Source organism: Solanum verrucosum, unplaced genomic scaffold, assembly GCF_900185275.1.
Source record: "Solanum verrucosum unplaced genomic scaffold, falcon-dt-bn FXZP01000218.1, whole genome shotgun sequence".
Classification (NCBI taxonomy): Eukaryota; Viridiplantae; Streptophyta; class Magnoliopsida; order Solanales; family Solanaceae; genus Solanum; species Solanum verrucosum.
In genome coordinates this window covers 2,547,102-2,570,427 of record NW_026020464.1, presented here as the reverse complement: position 1 = coordinate 2,570,427, position 23,326 = coordinate 2,547,102, and the positions used below count along the sequence as shown (strand labels likewise).

Below are 23,326 nucleotides of genomic sequence, written 5' to 3'. Positions count from 1 at the left end.
TTTTTCATTAAAATTTTTAATTTTTTTTTAAAAAAAATTACCACCCCAACCCCCTACCCCCTCCCAGCCCATCCAAAAAAAAATTAATTTTTTTCATTAAAATTTTTTTAAAAAAAATTTACCACCCCACCCCCCTACCATCCCCCCACACCCCCTATCCCCTCCACACCCCATCCCAAAAAAAATTAACAAAATTTAAAAAAATTTCATTAAATTTTTTAAAAAAAATTACCACCCCACCCCTACCCCTACCAGCCCCCCCTCCTCTCCACACCCCATTCAAAAAAAAAAATTAACAAAATTTTAAATTTTTTCCAATAATTTTTTTTTTAAAAAAAAATAAAATTTTACCACCCTACCAGCATCTCCACACCCCCCCCCACCCCGTATCCCAAAAAAAATGTAAAAAAAAGTTTAATTTTTTTTTTTAACAAAAAAGACTTTCTTACTACCCCACCCTTTATCACTTTTTTTGTTTGTTTGTGTGAATGCATATCTTTTACCTATTTTATTCATTTAACTACCACTTTTAAATGGGTATTATTCGTTTTTACCCATTTTTAAATGAGTTGGATACCCAACCCATTTAAAATGGGTAAATATGAGCGGATACCCATATTAGTTACCCATTCTGTCACCCCTATATAAATCTCACTAGTTTAAGAGTTAATTACTTAGATTCATTTTACTTTGCAATATTACAAATTTTACCAGATTTTGGTGTGTTCAGATATTCAGATACATCCAGATATAATATCTCGAGGTACATGTAGTCAAAATTAGGTGTAATTTATCCTAGATCGCCGTATCTAAGTGGATTCGCACGTTTTCGCCTCCCCCATCTTGCTCGCCACTCTCCAATGTATTTGGTATGCGAATCACACCAGATACACGTATTTGGTGTGTATCTAGTGTGATTCACATGTATCTGGTAGCAAAAATACATGTATCTATATGTATCTTCCTCAATATACAATTGAAAACTCTTAATTGGTGGTAAAGTACAAAATATTTTGAAAGTATAAATAATAATAGTATATATGACAGTGAAATATGTTTAATTTTATAGTTTCTCCATTATATTAATATTTTTGCTTAGATGGGAAGATAAAAGAAAAAAATATTAACGCCCTTGCGTGATAATAATGAAGTATGTCATGTATACTATTGAATTCTCGTTGCCTATTGTTTAGCCTAAAAAAGAAGGCATAACAGAAAATTTATTTGAATTTGGTCTTACTTGACAAGTAAACAATACTCCAATTTGTGGGGTATCTCATGAAATTTTGACACGTGGATGGAATATTTAGATTAGGAAACTTATATAAGTTCCACTAGTTTAAGACTTAATTACTTAGATGTATTCTAGTTTGCAATATTATGAATTTTATCAAATTTTGATAGATTCGTATACTTTCAAATACATGTATCTAGGGATACATGAGGTCAAAAATAGGTGTAATTTGTTCTAGATACACTGTATCCAAGTGAACTAGCATGTATCTGGGATATATATATAACAAATATCATTTGCCTCCCTTCCATCTCGTTCGCCACTCTCCTATGTATTGGGTATCTCATAGACATGCTAATCACACCAGATATGTATCGAATGTAATTCACATATATTTGAGATACATAACAAATTTTGCTTGCCTTCCTCCCCATCTCACATAACAAATTCCGCTTGCCTTCCTCCCCATCTCACTCGCCTTTCTCTCTAAGTTAGTGTATATGGTAGCAAAAATACATGTATCTAGGTGAATCTTCCACAACATATGATAAGAAACTCTTAATTAGTGGTAAAATACGCAATAATTTTAAAAATATAGATAATAATAGTATATAATATATAGTGGGATATGTCTAATTACATAGTTTCTCCTTTAGATGGGAATATAAAAAAAAATTAACGCCCTTGCGATAGTAATGAGGTATATCACGTATACTATTGAATTCTCGTGCCTATTGTATAGCCTAAAAATGAAGGCATAATACAACAAATTGTATAAACATATATTTAAATTTGGTCTCAGTTGACAAGTAAGCAATACTCCAATTTTAAATATGCACATTTAGACACTTCAAACTCGTCTTTATTGTGTTAGCTTGAACACTCCAACTTACAAAAGGATCATCCAAACACAATGTGTTACGTCAGCATCGAATATACATGAGACACAATAACGTTGCGTTAGAATATTTCGTTGTTAGTGATGATCAAGTTAAAATGTCTAAATATATACTCTCAAAATTAAAGTGCAACCTAAATTTGAGTATATGTTCACGTATTAGCAAAATTGTTACAAGGAAAGGAGGTTACCAAAAAAAATTGCAAGGAAAATTGTAGGTGTTAATTGAGTTACTATTTTATAAGAACTTTATATGAATATATGCTAATTTGTAATCTGAAAATGATATATTTTTTTTCAGTCAAAGACATCAATAAACACTAAGCAAGACTATCCAAATTCGAAACAAGTAGCTTTCAATTGGAGAGAACTTCATTGTTACTTCGAATAAAAATAACTCATTTTAGGTTTGTTTGGTACGATCGAATATGTTTCTACGAAAATTATTTTTTCGAAATATAAAGGGAATATATATAAAAAATTTAAAGTTAAATTATTTTAAAATATAAAAATGTGTCAAAATATGAAACAAAAGGAGTATTAATTAGATGCTTTGTCGTTCAATTTACATGATTAAGTTGAGACTTGAGAGTATGTATTAATTAGGTATGACTTAGTATTAAGTGTTATTAATTAAGGTACATGAAAAGATATACAACGTAGCGTATTTATTAGATTGATATAAACATCGAATATAAATAAACTTTTACCACGAAACATTGTAAGAGAAAGCAAAAACATCCAAATATAATTTGTAAATCTTATTCTTAAAGGCTAGCATATAAGTTTCTTATTCTTTGGTATTATCGGTCCTTATAAATAATGGTATCAAATTACGTATCAACCTTAAACATTACCATAAAGTTCCTTCATAAAAGTCATATATGTTCAATGAATCTCAAATGCTTTTTCTTTTTGGAAATCATCGAAGATTGAGCGGCTATTATTTTTTAGTGCACATTGAGTAAATTTGTTTATGTGCAATAATTCATATTTCGTGAGTCCAAAAGTCTAGCAAACACTTTGGAATAAAATACCTAGTCCTAACTAGGTTGCTTTGCATAAAAAATCACCTTTATATGTAGTACAAATACAAAATGGCAGACAAAACACCCCCCAAGTTATAAGAACCAAGAAAATCATGTGCTATGAGGTACTATCAAAGGTTATTATGAGTCTTTACCAAAACAAAAAAGAAGCGTGTGGATTCAGAATTTAAATATTACAAAGGTCGAATAAGGAATTTCATCATAACCTATTTGATTTTTTAAATCTAAAATCTATTTTCTGTACTTAATGAACTTTTTTAATACTCATACGTAATCGGAGCCAAAACTATTGAATTTGAATGAACTCATAATTTGTACACTAGATCCACATGCCATGCAAACAAGTATATATAGTCGTTTAAAATTACATCAAGAGTATGATCTAGTGAGTAATGAATTAGATTGGGAACCATGAAGTCAGAGGTTTCAAACTTTAAATATCAGCAAAGACAAAAATTACTATGTGATCTCTTCCCATTTGCCTAATTAAGTATTAATGGTGGACATAGTTGCTCAGTACTTGTGTTAGTGTGATAGGTAACAAATATTCGGTAAAATTAGTCTACGTATGTGAAAGCTGAATGAAAGTACATCATACTTGTTTAGTCTAGGTTCACACATTGTCCTCATTGGCTTCTATTTACATGCACTTCATAATATTACCAAAAATAGCAAACATACCTTTATAGAGACATCTTTCTTTTAACTAATTATAGAAATATTCTAGCTCTTCCAATACTAGTTCTTGAATGAAGAATATATATGTGAGCAATATATAAAAGTGATAAGAATCAAGACTAAGGTTGTACGTGTTTGTTCTTTTAATTATCATTATTGGGCTAAATATATATATTCCATGGCATTGATGAGATGGTTGTAAATTGTAAGCAAGGTTAATTTGTATGTGTTGTTTATGTCAAAGACTTTTAATTCATACATGGTTGCATCAATGCCAACAATTGTGGAGATTGGCATCTTTGGGACTAACGAGACACTAATTTCTAAGATGAAATCATGACATTCTGATTCATTATTTATCAAGGTTTCTTGTTGTTTTTTTGCATAGAAATTGTTTATATGTCACAAGCCTAGATACTAGCTAGGCATTTTTATAAAGATTTCATCTTATGCCTAGTTAATTAAACTGGTCTGAAGATATTCTTAATATGGTGTGATATTTTATTTTATTTTTTTAGTTAAGTCTGTATGAAGAAGTATTAGATAGAGGTGATTAAACATGACATGACTCACTTGTAGTTTATACATGACACTATATAAGAAGTTATGTAGACCGAGGATTAGGGTAGAAATGTAGTAGGTAGTCGTTTCACATCTAGTTTTTTTTTTTTTGTGTTGTTTTTAGTACTCTCCTATTATCTCATTCGTCAATTTTACCATTACCTATTGTTTTATTTGCTTCAAACCTTTGTGGAGATGGGAGGTTTATGGAGATTGATGATTAGGATAAAAGGATAGTAGGTAGTTGTGTCGCAACTGATTTTCCTTTTTTCTATTATTAGTACTCTCCTATTATCTTTATAACCTTCGATTTTAACATTACCTGTTGTTTTCTTTGCTTCGATTATCATATTTGCCTTTTGGTACTAGTCTTTTCTCTGTTAGTTTCTACTTAACAATTTGTATCTGTTGTATTCTCTTTCCATCCTGATTTGATATGATTTATTTGAGCCACTTTTTGACAATTTGTATCTATTGTATTCTCTTTCCATACTGGTTTGATATGATTTATTTGAGCCACTTTTTGACAATTTGTATCTATTGTATTCTCTTTCCATACTGATTTGATATGATTTATTTGAGCCACTTTTCTATGAGAAACAATCTCTCTATCTTCGTAGAAACAAGGTTTCGTACACTACAATCTCCCTAAATTCTATATGTGAAATTATATTGAATATATAATTACTGTTATAATCAAGTTGACAAGAGTTTCTTTAATATCTGGAACTAATTAGATCTCTTCCTCTGAAACTAAATATCACATGACTCGTTAGCATGATATATAGATTTATATATCTACATATTTACTGGATGTCACTCACATTCTTAATGTACCTATGGGCTATGGCTACCAAAAATTAATTTATGCACACATCTCTAAACTACGGGTAAGGAGATAAGTTGACCAATAGATAAGTAAAGATCATAAGTTGGTTTGTTTCACGTTATCGCTATGCTATTTTCATACTTGTTTCGCAAAATTATTACTTTTTGTCCAGTCACATCATCATGAAGAGTACTTAATCCAACACATAATATATTTTTTATCTAGAGTAGCAAAACTTTATTGCACCGAACAATTCTATTTTACTTAGGTTTAGAATTCAATATTGGTCCTTTCATTTTCCCAAGAGTGTGGATTCATATACAATACTCAAAATATAAAATCCTATCCTAATTTGTCTCAATTTGATATAGAGATAAGTAAACCTTTTTTTTTTTAAGAAAAAAAAAAACTATTAAATTGGCTAGACATCATTTTTATGTAGAAATATTAATGTACATGATACTTGGCCAAATTTAAAAAACTTTTTTTCCCCACTGTTGTAGCCTGTAGGGATGAAATTTGGCTGAACAACACATAGTGCATGCCTCTCACATCTTATAGTAAAATGCTAATTAAGCTATTGATTCTATTTAGTTTTAGAATTTTAGAATATTAGTACATCTTTTAGCTTTGTTCCCTATGGCCCCTTATTGTAAAAGAAATAAAAAAGGCCTCAAATGTACATATCAAAGCCTTAGATATTGTCAAATGTATCATTGATCAATTGGAGACAATTAAACGATCAGATGGTGGAATAGTTGAGATCCCTTCCTTCTTAATCATCGAGCTTCTAATAATGAAAGAAATTCTGTTGAAAGCACCACCTCCAAAAATAAGCAATGCAATGCATATATTTGAATTTAGTTAGATCCTAATACGAGTATTGAAAATCGAGTATAAAACCAAAAAAAAAAAAGGCATGATTTTGATCTCTTAATTTGTCATTAATTTTAAATACTAGGGTCTATATTCCGTTTGAAAAAAATATGACCAACATTGGGTTAAGTTGGGTCATATCTATTTATTTTTTATCCGCTGAAATTTAATTTAATCAAATATATCATTTTATGTCCCTCATAAAGAATTAATATCTCGGACATAAAGTATGTGAGTATATATACGTTGAAGTAAATTCTAAAACGGTTAAACTTACAAAACCGATATAATTTGATTATGACGTAAATAACAATCCTTAAATCGACTTGAACTTGAAAAGAGGCCGATTCAGGTAAGATCGGGTCGGGTCGGGTCGGATCCTACCATATCCCATTCTTATCATCTGAAACCCTCAAGTTAAAAAAAATTCTTCATTTCAACTCCCTCGCTCTCACTCTGCATCAGCTCCTTTTGTGCTGCTTAAACCCTAGCTCTACCTCTTTGCCTTTCTCTCTCTTTCAACAATGAACTGTTCAAGTAAGCTTCACTTTCTCTCTCTCTATCGCTATCTACTTTTTTTTTTCTCTATGCACATTTTCCGTAATGTAGATCTTTTTTTTTTGCGTCTCTGATCTGTAGTTTTCACTGTTTTTTTTTTCGTTACAGTTTCCGGCGAGGTGCCGGAGGATCCAGTAGTTTCGAAGAAGTCCGGACTCCTTTTCGAGAAGCGTTTAATTGAAAGACATATCTCTGTGAGTTTTATCTCATTTTGTACTAAATACAGTTTTTATAATTTGTTATTTACCTTCATTTTATAGTTTACCTATCTATGTTTGCTGTGTTATTTACCAATCTATGTTTGTTATAGAGAGATATCTGTAATTTGTGTGAAATTGATTAATAGCTTGAAAATTATCTACATTTTCAGAATATTAAACTCATTTTTAATTGCGTCCAGTGTGTGTTCTTTTGCTAGTAGGATTTTTAATTTGATCTGTGTGTTTGATATTGTGGTTAAGTGTGAAGAGAAATGGATTTATGCCCGAGGTTGTTTCATGCGAGATGTAGGAAGGAGAAACTTTGAAAAAGTACGGTGTTAAAGATAAACTGTGCTTCAATCTCGAGCTAGTTAGGGTTGGGTTATATGGATCCTCTATATTAATTCTTTTAATTTGTGCGTTTCAACAAAAAAAATTAGTTGTTTGTCTTTTGTATATTTAATCCAGTATAAATTTTGAATTGCTGGTCTCTATCTTCCCTGTCTACACTCCTCACCTAATGGGTTCATAATAGGGAATATAAACTTAAGTAGCGTCAACTGTCAACACACGCTTTTGTTAAAAGTGATAAGGTTGAGCAGAAAGAACAGTATTCATGTAGCTTGATTGTAGGAGAAGTTTCCAAGTTGTCCGGTGGGAGTATCACCATCCTTTTTTGGGGTTAAGTGGTATCTTTGACCTTTAGCTGAAGGCAGCAACATGTTCTCAAGTGTACATGTGTTTCTTAATTGTTTTGTCCTTTTGGTTGGTGCAGGATTATGGCAAATGTCCTATTACTGGAGAGCCATTGACGGCAGATGACATTATCCCTGTTAAAACTGGCAAGGTAGTACTGTCTGAAATTTGAAATGTAATTTGCTTCTAATTTTCCCCAGTATTAGCTTTATGGTATGATCTCACATGCGTTTACAACATGGAGCTTACTATTATTGGTGCTTATTGCAGATAGTTAAACCCCGACCTGTACAGGCTGCTAGCATTCCTGGGATGTTGGGAATGTTCCAAATAGTACGTGTTTTTGTATCCTTGATTTTCTGCTTCCCATTTCTAAGGTTTGTTTGCAACTTAATTAGTATGGATGCTGAGGAACCAGGATAATCAAATATCATTTTGCGAAATTATCTTCCTTAATCATCTCCGTTGAAAGCACTTCTGCGAAGATTTACCTTCGCGTGTTCTGTTGGAAGTTGTAAGCAGGTTTCTCATGATATGCCCCTCATCTGTCAAAATGCTTTTTTTCTAATAAAAGGGATTTCTTAAGTATTTGTTTTTGTTCAGTGTTCAATTAGACTGTGGCATGCAGCTCAGGTTAAAATCATCATCTAGAAATTTATGGTCGTAGCTTAGTTCTTGAAGATTCCAAATAAAGCCTTATTACATATGATGAACCAATTTCAGCAGCATGATTTCTAGTGCATTGTTGATCTCTTATTCTTTAGTCTAACTGGTTGTTTATCAAATAGCGTTTTTATCTCTTAATCCTTTACGTGGTGCGACTACTAAACAAATTACCATTTATCTTGAAGCATTTGTTACATTGATGCTTCGTCTTAATTTTTTTTGTCTTGTAGGAATGGGATGGCCTGATGCTGTCAAATTTTGCATTGGAACAACAATTACATACTGCAAGGCAAGAGCTGAGCCATGCTTTATATCAGGTGAAAGAAGTGGCCTACATACTCTTAAGCAACTGGCAATCTTTATTCTGGGGAGTTTGTCCTAGAAATCATATTTGATAACGTAGATGCAATGATTAGTTTTCTGAAAATTTGAGTGCTTACGTAGACATTATGGACATTAGGGCATCCTCATATACTACTGATGAAAGAGGAGAGAGGAAGCACAAATTGAAAATTCTGAAACTAGGCGGTGCAAAGTTAGAAGTTCCCTTTTTGTGCTACTTTTCCGTTGTAATGTCCTTTATTGTTTCAAGTTTTCTGTTTTGTTTAACGAGAATCTTTTATTTCTATGGTAAAACCCAACATCCTGTAACTCCCTTCCTAGGATCTCAACAGTGGATCTTTGTCACTTTTGCTCCTTTTATGATTTAAAACTCCAACTTTATGTTGGAGATGGGGGATCCTTATTCCTTACTACCAAGCTATTCTTTTGTCATAATGGAAAAAGAATTTTAAGCATAGGAAAGAAATAAGTATTGTCCTATTGCCTGTAACTCGACATGAGTTTTTCTTGTATGACACGAGTTCTCCTTCAAAGAAAAACACAAGCAAGACTGGTGACACATACTGGTGGCTGTTAGTGTCAAAATTGAGTAGGAATAAACATCCTAATATTTGGTATTGTTGCTTCTTGAGCCAATAATCAGGTTCTAGATTCACTGTACATTTCATTTTTGTCATCTTTTCTGTTTTTTGTCCTGTCTTTCTAATCCAGAGTTCTCTCTTCTCAATATCCAAAATTGACATCTGGACAATTTTCTCCCAGTTCTCTCGTTGTACATTCTTCTAGTGGCTGCTTGTACGTATTACATTGTTCTGCATGCTTCGTCTAGTACATGCCTTGCTAAATTTATGTCTTATCTTGGCAGCATGATGCTGCTTGCAGGGTAATTGCAAGGCTGAAAAAGGAAAGGGATGAGGCAAGGGGGTTGCTTGCCCAGGCTGAAAGACAAATACCCATGGCAGCCACTACAGCAGTTGGTACTACTACTGTAAGCAATGGGAAAAGAGGTAATTGTTTTTTATGCTTTTATGTGTCTTGTACCATCTTCTTTATCCCACACTTATTATTCATGTTATCAACTTGTATCAATAGCTGCTGAGGATGAGGATACGGGCCCTGATGGAAAGAAAATTCGCCCTGGGATATCACACTCTGTCATTGAGACTCTTACTGAATGTAATGCTGGTCTTTCACAACAAAGGAAAAAACGACAGGTAATATCTACTACACATGTTTGGAGGGCTTTATAAGTAGTAATTTTCCCTCATTCTCTTCTGATATTGCATCACTCCTTTCTTTAGACTAATGTAAGTAGGTGTTATATGAGCACTTTCTTGCTGCCGCTTCTCCCAGTTAGATGAAAAATGATTATTTTTCACTTTCTTTTCCCACCTAGATACCGGCAACATTGGCCCCTGTGGATGCTTTGGTGAGATATACCCAACTGAATAGTTTTCCTCTTCACAAAACCAACAAACCGGGCATTTTGTCTTTGGATATTCATTATGCTAAGGTAAGTTCTTTCTTCTGTTTTTCATTATTGTTCACAAGGGAGATACAGCCAAAATCTGTTTCCTGGACTTGACCATGTGTACTTATCCAATGCGGGTGTATGAATTTGGTACCCGTACTTGCACTTTTCCTGCCAAGTATTAGTATAATTTGAAGAAGTCGCGTGAAGTACCGATGCCCACATCACGCTCTTTGACACATATGTTGACTCAAATGAAAGATCCACTTAACAAGACTAATATATATTCCCATTAGCTAAAATGAGTCATTTGTTTCGAAACTTCTGCTTTTAGGACAGTTGCATAAAGTTAATCGCTATTGCATAAATAGCCTTGCCTTTGAAAGTTGTCTTTATAGCTACGTATGTATTGAGTGCTTATCTAGATACACAATACACACGATGAATTTTTTTACTTCTACGTTAAGGCACGAGTGGTTTTACAGGAGTATGTTCCTATGGTATCTACTCGGAATATGAGCTAGCAAGTTAGATCTAGAGCCTGTTCATACATCTGCATTATCACTTTAGTGCAAAACAAAGGAATAATTTTGTGTCATTAAAAGATTCTCTTTATGAGATGAAAGTTTTTGATTAAGGAGAAAGTTGTTGCGGATATTCAATGATCTGTGCCACTTGATTCTTATCTTTGCTTGTTTTCTTGATGCATATTTATGGTTTAACTACTTTCAGCATGTCTAGTTCTAATTTATGTTTTGACAGGACATAATTGCTACTGGTGGAGTTGATTCAAATGCTGTGGTCTTTGATCGACCTTCAGGACAGATCATATCAACACTAAGTGGTCATTCAAAGAGGGTCTGTCATCTTATTGATACTTTTCTTACTATCACTTGATAATTCATTAGCTATGTTTTCTTAGCGAGAATTTTTGTTTTAGTATTTAATTTCAAAAAAATCTGTCTCAGTATATTCTGCCTTTATAGGTTACCAGTGTTAAATTTGCGGCTGAGGGTGAACTCGTGGTCTCTGGTTCAGCAGATAAGGTACACCTGATTGTTTCTCTTTAATGCGAGTTGAACATGCACTGCTCATTCAATAATCAAAAGTAGCCTTCATCTTCTTGTCTTGTTAAAGCTTATACGTCCTTTAGTATGTTCTCCCCTTCTATGGCATGTTATGTGCTACTTTTTTGGAATTACTGAAAAGAGTTCACTTGTAAAGAAAACCTAATCATGAACCAGTGATATTGGATGTTTCAGTATGGAGTTTCTTTAAAATTTTGCCACCAAATATACTGCTTGCTATGCTTCCAAGAATAGAACGGATAAAAAAAAGGAAAATCATTATTTTGATTCAACATTTGTGTTTTTAATAATTACTTTGCCTCTTCAGTTCTAGCCTTCTAGGATCAGATCTGGTTAGAAGTAGGATTTGGAAGTTCTTAATATGGCAGCAATTTTAGATTCAAAGGTTATTGTCATTTCAGATGGTTTTGGGACCTCTACTAAGTAGTAGAAGTATAAACAGTAACATGCTGTTACTTAATACACAGTTGCATTCTTCCTTTGATGTTTTACTAAACTGTGTAGCTGAGTTTTGCAGACAGTTCGTGTGTGGCAAAGTTCTGAAAATGGAAATTATGACTGTAGGCATGTCTTGAAGGATCATACAGCAGAGGTAATTTCATATTTACAAGTTGTTGATCAATACTGAAGTACTGATATTGAAATACCTTTTTATTATTGAAAGACACAATGCTGGTAATTGTCCTGCTTGATTGCACAAAACTTAATATTGATTCTGGAAAACGAGTTAATGCATTATCTGGTGTTGATCTCTATCTCGGTGCCCCATTTAGCATTCCACTTTTTTGGATATTTCCTTTCTAGGCTTAGATATTGGAATGATAAAATAGATCATTAAGAAGTGAATGGATGGAGATGGAACTAATTCTTTTTGATAAGGTAGTTCAAAATAACCTATTTGGGACTAATGCTTCGCTGTACTATAAAAATGTTACCCATGTATTAAAAGAGTAGATCCATATTACAAAAAATGTTTTTTGATCCGAAATTGCTAGATCTTTTTATTTTTTGAGAATGGTAAGGTTGACTTTGGAATATATCAACTGCTGTATCAACTATCAAAGAGAAAAAATGTATTTCTTTTGTCGTTGGAGTTGTCTTTACTTCATGTTAGATTTAATTCTTTTGTCCCTGGACTAATTTCTTAGTGAGCTTCCACTTCTTGAGTGTATTACCTGCATGCCTCAAAAAGTTTCTCCACATTCTGCTTGAAGGAAAAGAAAACAAAGGGAAAACACTTCGCGGGAAAAAGGGGGCTAGTGGAAATCAATGTTATGTTGTCTCTGCCTTAGAATATTAGTTCTGCAGACTCTAGAAAGTGCCTTCACCCTTGACATTTTGACATTACTTCATTTTTAGGTTGTTGCTTTCAACTGAACATAGTTCACTTTCAAACCTTTTAATCAGTGATTTAACATATACATCTCCCAATGATTGCAGGTGCAAGCTGTCACTGTCCATGCAACCAATAATTATTTTGTTACTGCTTCTCTTGATAGCACGTGGTGCTTTTATGATCTTGCTTCTGGTTTATGCCTTACACAGGTTGTTTTTCCCTCTGGGCTCTCATTCTCAAGAAACAATGTGTAGATGGTTGGAGTCATCAATCAACTTTTATAAACTAATTGACTTGTTAAAAAAAAATCATATTGTAATTCAGGTAGCAGATGCTTCAGAATCTGAGGGCTATACTTCTGCAGCTTTCCACCCTGATGGTCTGATCCTTGGAACAGGGACTTCAGGGTCTCTGGTCAAGATCTGGGATGTAAAAAGTCAGGTCTGTTTGCTCCAAAGTCCGCATGATTGCTCATGTCATTCCTCTTCTTCTGTCCTAGTATTCTTACTGTTTGTTTTCTGTTTGTGTGTTTTTTTTTTGGTGCTTCTCTTCAGGCAAATGTTGCAAAATTTGATGGCCATGTTGGGTCTGTAACTGCTATTTCCTTTTCAGAAAATGGTTATTTCTTAGCTGTGAGTATTCCAATACTGATTAAGCTTTTGATAATCTTTGTTTCACTGGCGTAAAGCTATGTATGATTGAACTTGTGACTGATGTTTCCTTTCTATGTTAATAATCAGACTGCTGCTCATGATGGTGTTAAACTTTGGGATTTACGCAAATTGAAGAACTTTAGAACTTTCGCTCCTTACGATGAAAACACACCAACTCAATCAGGTATACATTAACTGCATTCTACTGAAGCAAGACACTGAATCCATTCAAAGAAGCTTTGGTAGTTCGTAAATAAAGATATTTTAGTGTCTGCTTGAGTAGTTTCGGAAGGTAAAAAAATTTGTTTCATGGATTACTGTATATTACAGCATACTAACATATGGCTGTCATTTATGGGAAATTTCCTTTTTAGTCTGGGAAGTGTTCACATTAACGAAGTACTGTATGTTTGAGAATGCTATCTCAAGTTCCACTGTTGTTTATGGGCCATTCCCTTTTGAAAGTCTGGTAGCTTTCTAATTCAGAAGTCTACTTCAGAGCTTCTCATTTTTTACACAGTTTGCATATTGGTTATGACTCAGACTCTTTTCAAGTAGTGTTATAACTACTCTATTGTACCTTCATCTTTCAGGATGTTGATCTAAGCTACTTCTATCATAAATTCATCTTCTTTAGCAATTTTATGTGCATCTAAGATCGTCTAATTCTGCTTCTCCTTTTACTTGCAGTGGAATTTGACCATAGTGGAAGTTATCTTGCCTTAGGAGGCTCAGATATACGGTAAGACATCTACACAAATATATAGACCCTGATACTTCTCATTTTTCTTGAACTTAAAAGTAGTTCCCCTTGATGGGTGTGAAAAGACTTCAGCATAGTTCAATACTCCCTCTGGACCACCTTACTCGTTACATTGTTGGTTTTCACGGCCCTTAAGAAAATCTGTTTTAACCATCATACCCTTATTTATCATCTTTAATGATTTAAAATGTTTAAGAGTAATATAAAGAGAGTGAATCTAGCAATCACAATATTGAAGTATTTGTATGTGCTCTTCACTTGGGTTTTCTATGCTAATTAGTCAATGTTTATTATTTCCAAGAATAATTATTAGTAAGGAAAATGGGAAGGATGTACTCAACCATCTATTTATAGTAAGGCCGACTTGGAGGGAGTTAAAAAAGAAAAGAAAAACCAAGAGCCTTGGTGGATTGTTTATCATTGTACTTTGATTACGATTATGTACCCCTTAAGTGATCCCTGGAGTTAATCGTTTTGTCAATTAACGTTTATGTCTTATCTTTCTGTGCTGAATCAGAGTTTATCAAGTCGCCAGTGTCAAGGCTGATTGGAATCACATCAAAACCTTCCCCGACTTATCAGGCACAGGTATAGTGTTTCCTCTCATTTTAGACTCTCTAAAAATATGCTCTTGATGACATATGTTGCACGTCTTTATAAAGGTAATAATAGTTATCGTTATCATCTAATGCAGGCAAAGCAACATGTCTGAAATTTGGTCCAGATGCAACGTACATAGCTGTCGGATCTATGGACCGCAATTTAAGAATATTCGGGCTGCCTGGTGAGGATCAAATGGAGGGTTAGGCTCATTTCCAGCGTTAAAGCAAACAGCTTCTTCCTTTGCATCTGCTGCAAGATCACAGTGCTATCTCGAGGGTAGGAGGTCGATGAGTCCTGTTCTTTAATATGTAGTTCTTCTGGTTTTTGCTAAATTTTGGGGTGGGCAGGCTAATAGACAACCACAAACTTGGGATAACATCTGAGGTGCAGAGTTTATTCAGTCAATCCCAAAACCAGCCTTGGGTTAGTATTCTGTTGTATCATTCTTGTGTAACCGTATCGTCCTTCCTGGAAGCAAAACTCTGAATGGATAATGATCAAGTTACAGTACATTGAGATGTTATGTTTGTAGCCATAGTAGATATTGCATTAAAGATTTCCATGACATTCATGTTACTATGTGATATTTTTCCATGTTATGTTATTGATCACGACTCTATAAGTTGATTCGAATTCATTGTTGTGTGCAAGCGTAGCAGGTTTTTGAGACGAGAGTCTACTCACAACACGAAAGGCTCAAAGTAAGTAGTAAAAATGAACTTGTGGTTTGCTATTACATAAAATCACAAAAATCATACACTATAAAGCCTCCCCTGGCTTGAAGGATTCAGATTATGCTAAATAAATATAAGGCTAAAGAATATATCTACATGCATATCAACTCACAATTGCTAGACTTTTGTCCCTACGCTGCAATCGGCCCATGTCCAGCAGGATTATAGAGGAAACTGCTTCATGGACATGAAAGAATAAATAGAAGTATTCAAAAATATAGCTAACAAAAAAATGAACCAAGAAAATCTAGGCTTGGCATGAGGGGAGGTATCGAGACGCATGCGCAAAACCCCATAGCTGCATTAACAACAAGAAGAAATTGTCAAAGATTTGGTGATAGAATGACAAATAAATTTATTCAAATATTTCATCAGTCTGCTACCAAATATACAATGTCCTAGTGACTAGTGAGCTCAAACATTTGAATTTTTTTTTATAATAATCTGTTCTCCTTACGATATGACCCTTAAATAGGAGTAATACATCAGTTAACTTCTTTTTTATTTTTCGCGGTATATGTGCTCTTTTGCATTAGTTGAAAGTTAACCTCCTAGAGTTTTGGTTCTCAAAATTGAAGTAACTAAGAATCTCCAATTAACAATGTCTCAGTCCCGTAACTAAGAAAGCTCATTCACATGAATCCTTTATATCTATACCGTTCTATTTATGATATAGATATGATATACCAGGCCTTTTTTAGAGTGCTGACGAATATAACGTATTCCCAATTTCAAAATTATTAGGAGTCATGAATGAGGGTCTACTTACATTGACCTTTTTTGGCTAGGTTCCCTCATAAGTATGGTAATCAGCGATCTTTAGATAGTTGGAAGTAGAACAATAAATGGGCACAAAGACGAGGGATTAATAAGAAAATTACCTCAACATTCCTCAGTTCAAACCCTTGATCATGTGCCAAAAATGAATTCCCAAATGTTTCACAAGGTCCACTGCTGCCAGATAACCTTTGCAGAAAATTGGAAATAAGAAAAGAAGAAATTTGCAACTTGCAAGCAACAATGTATAGTGCAAGGCAGAGGAACTCACAATTCACCGTCCAAGCTTAAAGCAAAATTTCCACCTCCTCCGAGTGCCAGGATATCATTCAAACACAAGTGAAAATATCTATTGGCACCTATTCCAAAATGGCAACAGTTTAGTTCATGTCTGCATGGGTTACTTCAGATTGGGATTCTTGGGATTTTCTACAACTAATATACACCTTTTGTATTGTTGCATTGCATGTATCATAATGGGTATACAAAGTTCATATTTTATGCTAACTTCCAACACAAAGAGACTGAACGATGGACAAGTTTGGATGTGTACTGAGCAAGAAGATTTATCATAAAAAATGCTTCACAAAAACATGACCAACCTCACTAAGACACTGAGATTTATTTTATTTGATTTTGTATTCAGTCCCCACAAAGGTAGGGGGGTAAGGTCTTCGTACATCCTAATCCCTACCCTCCCCAGACCCCACTTGGGATGGGATCTCACTGGGTATGTTGTTGTTTATTTTGTATTTGGTGGTCTGCTAGCCGTAACATATGTTGGAACAATTTGGATAGTGGAACAAAGCTAGGTAGCATAATAACTTACTTTGAATAGACTGTAAAGAAACTATTTGAATTAACTCTTGCCAGTCCTCTCACCAAACAAAAAGAGGTAAGAAGAGAAAAAAGATCATATGTGGAGATGGAAAGAATCTCATCAAGGGCAACAATAAAGTTGACTTAATTTGCTGATAATTGTCAATTATCAGAAAGGATTAGACTTTTGAGATATGTTTATCACCTCAAATTGCTGGTGACAGTATTCCGTACCTACTACGAAGTAAAACCAGCATACGTTTTTCATCAGAGAGACTATGTCGAAAGGTGAAAATTAGGTTCCTTGTAAGAATGTAACAACACAACATAGTATAACTTCTGGAAGCCTTTTCTTTTCTTTTGAGAAAAAAAAAACAAACTTCTGAATGTTTTATTGTGATGCACACTGTTTAAAGCAGGTCATTGGCATACATCTTTGACTCATCTTAACTGTGAGAGCTCATAGTTAATTCATCCATGCAGTTTTTCTCAAATGGAAATTTTCTATTACTGCGTTTACACAAACTGATATTGTAACAAACATCCAGAACAAATTTCTTACCTGTTGGTCTAAATAACCTTGGTTCACCATAAAGAGTTGTGAATACAAATGATTGATTTGTTCCCTGTCACAATAATACAATAATCACACTAGTATTAAAAATAAAACCAATGCTCGGTGAAAATGGAGAAGGAAAACATAGGCTATTGTTTTTTTAACTCTTCATTTGAAGGAAAAGGGGTTTGAAACGCTTTACTTGCACCAAGTCGATTACCAAGAGTAAGATTAGACCAGAAACTGGTGGATTTCTTATTGAACATTACTTCGTCATTAGATTGTTTCAGTTAAAGAAAATTAAATACTGCATGTGTTTGCTTCCTTACTTGGTACTTCCTCTTCGCAGTAGGCTTTAACGGTGCCTCGAGCAACCCACCAAACACAGCACCCTTCTTATCACCAGTAATCTGACACAAACATTATAAAGAAAATTCATCTTCAAAAGAAAGAAGAGATCCTTTAAAAATTGCTATAGAAGTCGGGAATGCATGCACGACAAATATTTGCAGCAATTTAGGTGAACATACCAGCAAGCAAGGACCAGAAATATCAGCACTCTTGCGAATAAGAGTACGGAGTGATATACCGTGTCTGGCCGTACTGCCCTTCATTAGAATGAACAGGATAGATATTAGTATTCAGGATACCAAAGTTATAATAGACGTCGCAGCAGAAACTATTTTAAAATCAAGATTACCTATATAACAAGACCCATTGGCAACCTTTCACTATATTAGGAAGGGAAGACTGGAAAAAATCATATAAATTTGGAGTAATGAAAACAGAATCAGTGGTGAGATAGGCCAGTGACTGCTCAAAGCTGTGTCTATCAGGAGCATCTTCAAAAGTTTCAGAAGTAGGCTCTCCATTATCATTGTCTGCATTTACTGTCTCCTTCTTCACACAAACTGAACTCCTGATGGAGCCATTTTCACCTTTTTCTGGATGAATATCTGGTATCTCTTTGTAATCGTTGTGAACCTCAAAATCATCCAGAGGTTTATTGCGCAACGAGAAACTTTTACTTCTCCATGTAAAAGAATTTGATTGAAGTGGTTTGACCTCTCTTCGATCTCTTGTATTCGCAAAATATGTTGATGGTAGAAGGAAAGATAAAAAAGATGTTACAGATTTTCCCTCCTTAGTATACGGCCTGACCTAAACACAGAGAGAGCTAACAATGTTACAAATAATATGCATTGGATAGTGATAAAGGCAACCCTCTATCAAACAACAAGTCTCCTAATGCAAAATAAGTAAGGGAACAATGTAGAACTTAATTTTTGCTCAAATAAACAAATGTCCTAAATCACAAAAGAATAAAAACAAGAACAATGTACATGAGCAGCAGTTCACTCTCCAGCAGGAAATCCAAACTCTATATGAATATAATTCCATCAAATAGTATATCTGAGTGTCTGATGAATGCTACTCCATTTAGTGACAAACTTCTATAAACAAACTTGAGCTTAAACAACCGGTGAGGTTTTTTGTAAACTTTTGTTCTCATAAATATATCAACTATTTCATATTTTGCAACCACAAAAGAAACTACCATGAAACAACTAACTAAATCTTTCGACGTTTTTGAAAGTTTTCACCTTTTCTTTTTTCATCTTATTTCCTTTTTTAGTTACTTGATTCACTTCATTTACAAATTCCTTAAACATGATATATAGTTTTCATCATTTTGCTTTTTCTTTCACTCACCTATTTCATGCTCATGTTCAAAAGATGAAGGTAGCAGAGATGAGGATGCTCAAATGGATGGGTAGGCATACTACAAGGGATATGAATAGGAAAGAAGACCTCCGTAGAGGACAAGGTAAGGAAGCTAGGCTGAGATGGTTCGGGAATGAGCAAAGAAGATGTGTGGATGCACCAATAAAGAGGCGTGGAAGGTTTACCATAAATGGGTGTTAATGACTTAGGAGAGGTCGAAGAATTGGAGGAGCTGATTCGAAAGGGCATGACTCACCTCTAATTGAATGAGGACATGGCCCTAGATAGGAAAGTTTGGTGGTCGAGGATTAGGATAGAAGATTAGTAGGTAGACGAGTGTTGTAGAATCTTTAAGGGGAAGGTCAAAAGGCTAGTCTTCTTTGCTACTTTCCTCTCTATTAGTAGTATTACTATTTAGTACATGAGCAAGTGTTTCCTTACTTTGTTTTATTGTTACCTATCGCTTTATTGGTTGTGTCTATCTTGCCTCTTTGGCCTTTGCTACCATTATTTTTTCTAACTACTCTAGTACTGCTATTTTGTCGTCATATCATTCTTGCAATTATGCTTCAATATTTGTTCTTCAAAGCCGAAGGTCTATCTGAAACAAACTCTCTACCTCACAAAGGTCTCCTACTCTCTACATACCCCACTTACAGAATTACACTAAGTATGTTGTTGTCGTAATTGCAATTCCTTAAACACCATATAAAGTTTTCATCTTTTTTACTTTTTTTCAGCTACCCAATTCCTTAAACATCATACACAAACTAATCAATACAACAAACAAATCACCAAAAAGTTAACATTGCTAGCAAAAGCAATTGTAATTACACAACAAAAACTCTAGCTTCACATACAGATCAAAGCCAAAAAACTCATAACCAACAAAATCTCAAATTCTAACAGAGAAAGAGGAAAAAAAGAACCTGAGATTGTTGATCAACAGATTTAGAAGGAGAAGCTGAAAACAATCGAGAAAGCTTCTCAGAAACTGTATCCTTTACACCATACATATCTATCTACTTGTTTATCTTCGTTTTAACCAATTACCCAATTCAAAATCTTTGAAATTCAGATCAAAAACTGAGATTTCAATGGTTAATTTGAGAAACCAAAATCCAAAAATTTGTTGAAAAAGGCAATGTAAAAGCAAAAGGGGGTATTTTTCTTGAGTTACATTCAGATTTTTGTGATCTGAAAAGCTGGAAAAAAAAAAAAACAGAGGTGAAGATACAGAGCACCGACGAATTATATTAAGAGTTGAAAAACATTTAAGGAGAACGAAAGATTGATATTTATTAGTAGTAGAATTTATTAGAAAAGGATATTCTGATTTTTGACTTTGTACCAATTTTTTTCTTTTTCTTATGACTAGTTGGTTTCGTTTATTTGTTTATCGGGTTTTGACTTGATATAAAATATGAGAAATTGATTGTTTTTATTTATTTGTCTGATTTTAACTTGACGTAGAATTTAAGGAAATAAAGAATAATTATGAATCTTATAATTTTAAGAATATGTGAAAAGGTAGATACATTATTATTGAAAAAGATTAACAAGAAAGATAATATGATAAACAAATTGAGACGAAGATAGGAATGACAGTGTAATGGGGTGGTTGCGGGGTGGGGTGGATTTAAGGCTATGCGAGCGGAGTGCGGGGCATGAGGGAAGGGGGTGAGTTGAAGTGGGTTTTTAAAGTAATGCGGGGCGGGCGGATTGCGGATATATGTGATTTTATGCGAGTTCAAACTTAATTTTAACTAGAGCATTATTTATAAAGATAATTTTTTAAAGCTACTAAAAAATAATACAATTTCGTACATGTTTCCCAATTGACCTCTAAAATATAATTTTTTAAGTCATTATCTATTTAATTAATAAAACTTAATGAAAAATGAATTTATTTTTATGATTGTTATTTTTAGTATTAAACTTAATTAGAAAAAGAAAATATTAAAAAAATTATGCGGAGCGGATCTATGCGGGGTTAGTAAAGCATGTTAAAAATGAAAAAAGTTATTAAGCGACACGAAGCGAATTAAAATTTTGCAGGTTAAACTCTACCTGTCCCACCCCATTGCCATTCTTAAACGATTTTTCTTTAACGTGATGACTCTTTATATATATTAATAATCACATACATAAAGGGTGAATATATTGATCACATATTTCTCAGTGTGATAAAATTAGTTCATATCATTTATATATATATATATATAGTGTTTTGATATAAAATTTTAGTTCTTTCGTATTTTAATAACATAGTCTTTCATGAAGTTAAGGTTTAAAATATGAAAGAAATACGTATTTTCACGACTCTACCACCTAGTAAATTTAAATTTTGCTCAACTTAATATTGTTTAACACTTTAATATTCATTACTTTAGATAAAAAATTACGAAAGTTAAAGATAACAAAAATGTCTATAAATATACCATCCAAGACATGCATGACCTTTTAGGTGTAATTTTGTGTGATCCTTGCTATGTTTAGTATTTTGGTGATTATTTCATGAGGCATGTATAATTTGGATCAATAAATTAATAATCCCTTTAAATATATTTTTATGTTATTTTGATTTTAAAAATTTATTTAATATGAATATATATTCTTTCACCAAATATTTTAACATACCTTGTCTATTTGTTAGATTTTGAGGAAAATTGTGGAGAAATACAACAAGATATATCAAAAAAATATATTATGGTGCCACATCATCGAATTTATATATTGATTTTAACTCATTCACATAGTTAATTTGATCGTTTTATTTTATTTTGTTTTATCTTGGATTTGTGTTTTGAAGTGTCATTACCACGACAGTGACCATAGTAAAGTACATAAAAATGACAAAACATCTTCTTCTAAACCTTAATTAGTAATCATAGTTTTTGATAATAATATTCTTGTCTTCTACTTCAATTTTCGAACAAAACATTCTTCAAAAAGACAAAATATTATATTTGAAAATTATATTAAGAAGAACCTAAAGACAGTTGCTTGGAGCGTATGGTATAGAATAATTATTGTGATTTAAAACCATCATTATTTAACTTAAATAAGAATAAATAACACTATGAAATACCTCCATTTTTTTAATAATAGATTTAGGGTTCAAAATTGAAAATGGAGTAATTTCTAATAAGATATTGAATATATCTCTTATGTTATCCATTTCATGGAATCATTCGATCTGAATACTAGAACATAAACTAGATGATGAAACATAAAAACTCAAGACGTAAAAGAGCATAAGATGAGTTTGGCCGTAATCATATCATTTAAAAATTTAACATATTAATGAGAACACAACTTTTATGTTTTTAATCATATCTTCAAAAAAAAATTTGATAATGAATGATGGTGAGAATTAAATCTACTCAGTTGCAAAAAAAAAATGGAACCTAATCAATTTCAATCTCATCTAAAAGTTTAAATAATAAAACCATCATACATTTTTTTTTCTTACTTATACTTAATATAAGCTTTACCAGTGTTTCGGACGACAAGAGGTGATAAAAGGCGACAAGGGTTTGCCTAGCCACAAGGCGAAGTGAGCGGTGAGGCGCTTGCCTTTTTGAAGTGCGACCCAATTAATATAAAAAAATTAAAATATTTAATTGCATATATAAATAATCAAAATCTCAATAGCAATAACATATAAGAAAATATTTTAATCCAAAAGCTGAAATAGATTATACATACTTAGAACTTGAATGTGAAATAAACAGAACAAAAGTCAAAACAGTGAGAAAAAAAAAACATAAGTAGAAGTGACTCTGAAGAAGAAGGAAAAAGAAACAAAGAAAAAGAAATACATATTGGTTGGACTTTGGAGTCGCCGAAAAAGTCTAGCTAGTCGCCTGAGGAGTCAAGTCGAAAATCCTAAAATTACCTTTTAACATTTAAAACCCTAAATTGGTCGTTTTTTTAAAAAAGAAAGAAAATACAAAAGGCGACATCTTTGTCGCCATGGCGTCGCCTTTTGACGATCGCCTCGCCACAATGTTAAAATTCGATGAATGGTTGCCTCGCCTCTCGCCATTGACAATGAGGCGACCGCCTTTCACAACACTGAGCTTTACTAACACGAATTTAAAATAGTCAAATTAATAAATTCTATATACCATATAACTATTTCAGAAAGAAAAAAAAAACCAAAAATCTTTATGAGGATACCATTTCTAGTTATATCATTTATTACTAAT

At 33.2% G+C, this 23,326-nt stretch overlaps 2 protein-coding genes across 2 annotated transcripts; one reads left to right on the top strand and one right to left on the bottom strand.

The window, feature by feature from the left end:
* Nucleotides 1–6,544: 6,544 nt before the first annotated feature.
* On the top strand, nt 6,545–15,001 carry LOC125808846 (pre-mRNA-processing factor 19-like). Its single transcript, XM_049488508.1, has 18 exons — nt 6,545–6,662; nt 6,792–6,877; nt 7,659–7,730; nt 7,850–7,912; nt 8,476–8,562; nt 9,453–9,594; nt 9,680–9,801; nt 9,984–10,100; nt 10,821–10,916; nt 11,045–11,104; nt 11,664–11,738; nt 12,587–12,691; nt 12,807–12,923; nt 13,037–13,114; nt 13,223–13,319; nt 13,826–13,877; nt 14,416–14,486; nt 14,593–15,001. Exons 1-18 carry the CDS (start codon nt 6,650–6,652, stop codon nt 14,703–14,705), a joined length of 1,566 nt encoding a protein of 521 aa, XP_049344465.1. The 5' UTR covers nt 6,545–6,649; the 3' UTR covers nt 14,706–15,001.
* A 335-nt stretch (nt 15,002–15,336) lies between these two features.
* LOC125808818 (uncharacterized) lies at nt 15,337–20,358 on the bottom strand. The gene is made up of 8 exons (XM_049488478.1): nt 20,042–20,358; nt 18,088–18,548; nt 17,918–17,990; nt 17,717–17,797; nt 17,394–17,457; nt 16,284–16,371; nt 16,117–16,201; nt 15,337–15,533 (listed from the first exon to the last, which is right to left on the bottom strand). Exons 1-8 carry the CDS (start codon nt 20,126–20,128, stop codon nt 15,483–15,485), a joined length of 990 nt encoding a protein of 329 aa, XP_049344435.1. The 5' UTR covers nt 20,129–20,358; the 3' UTR covers nt 15,337–15,482.
* Between the last annotated feature and the right edge of the window lie 2,968 nt (nt 20,359–23,326).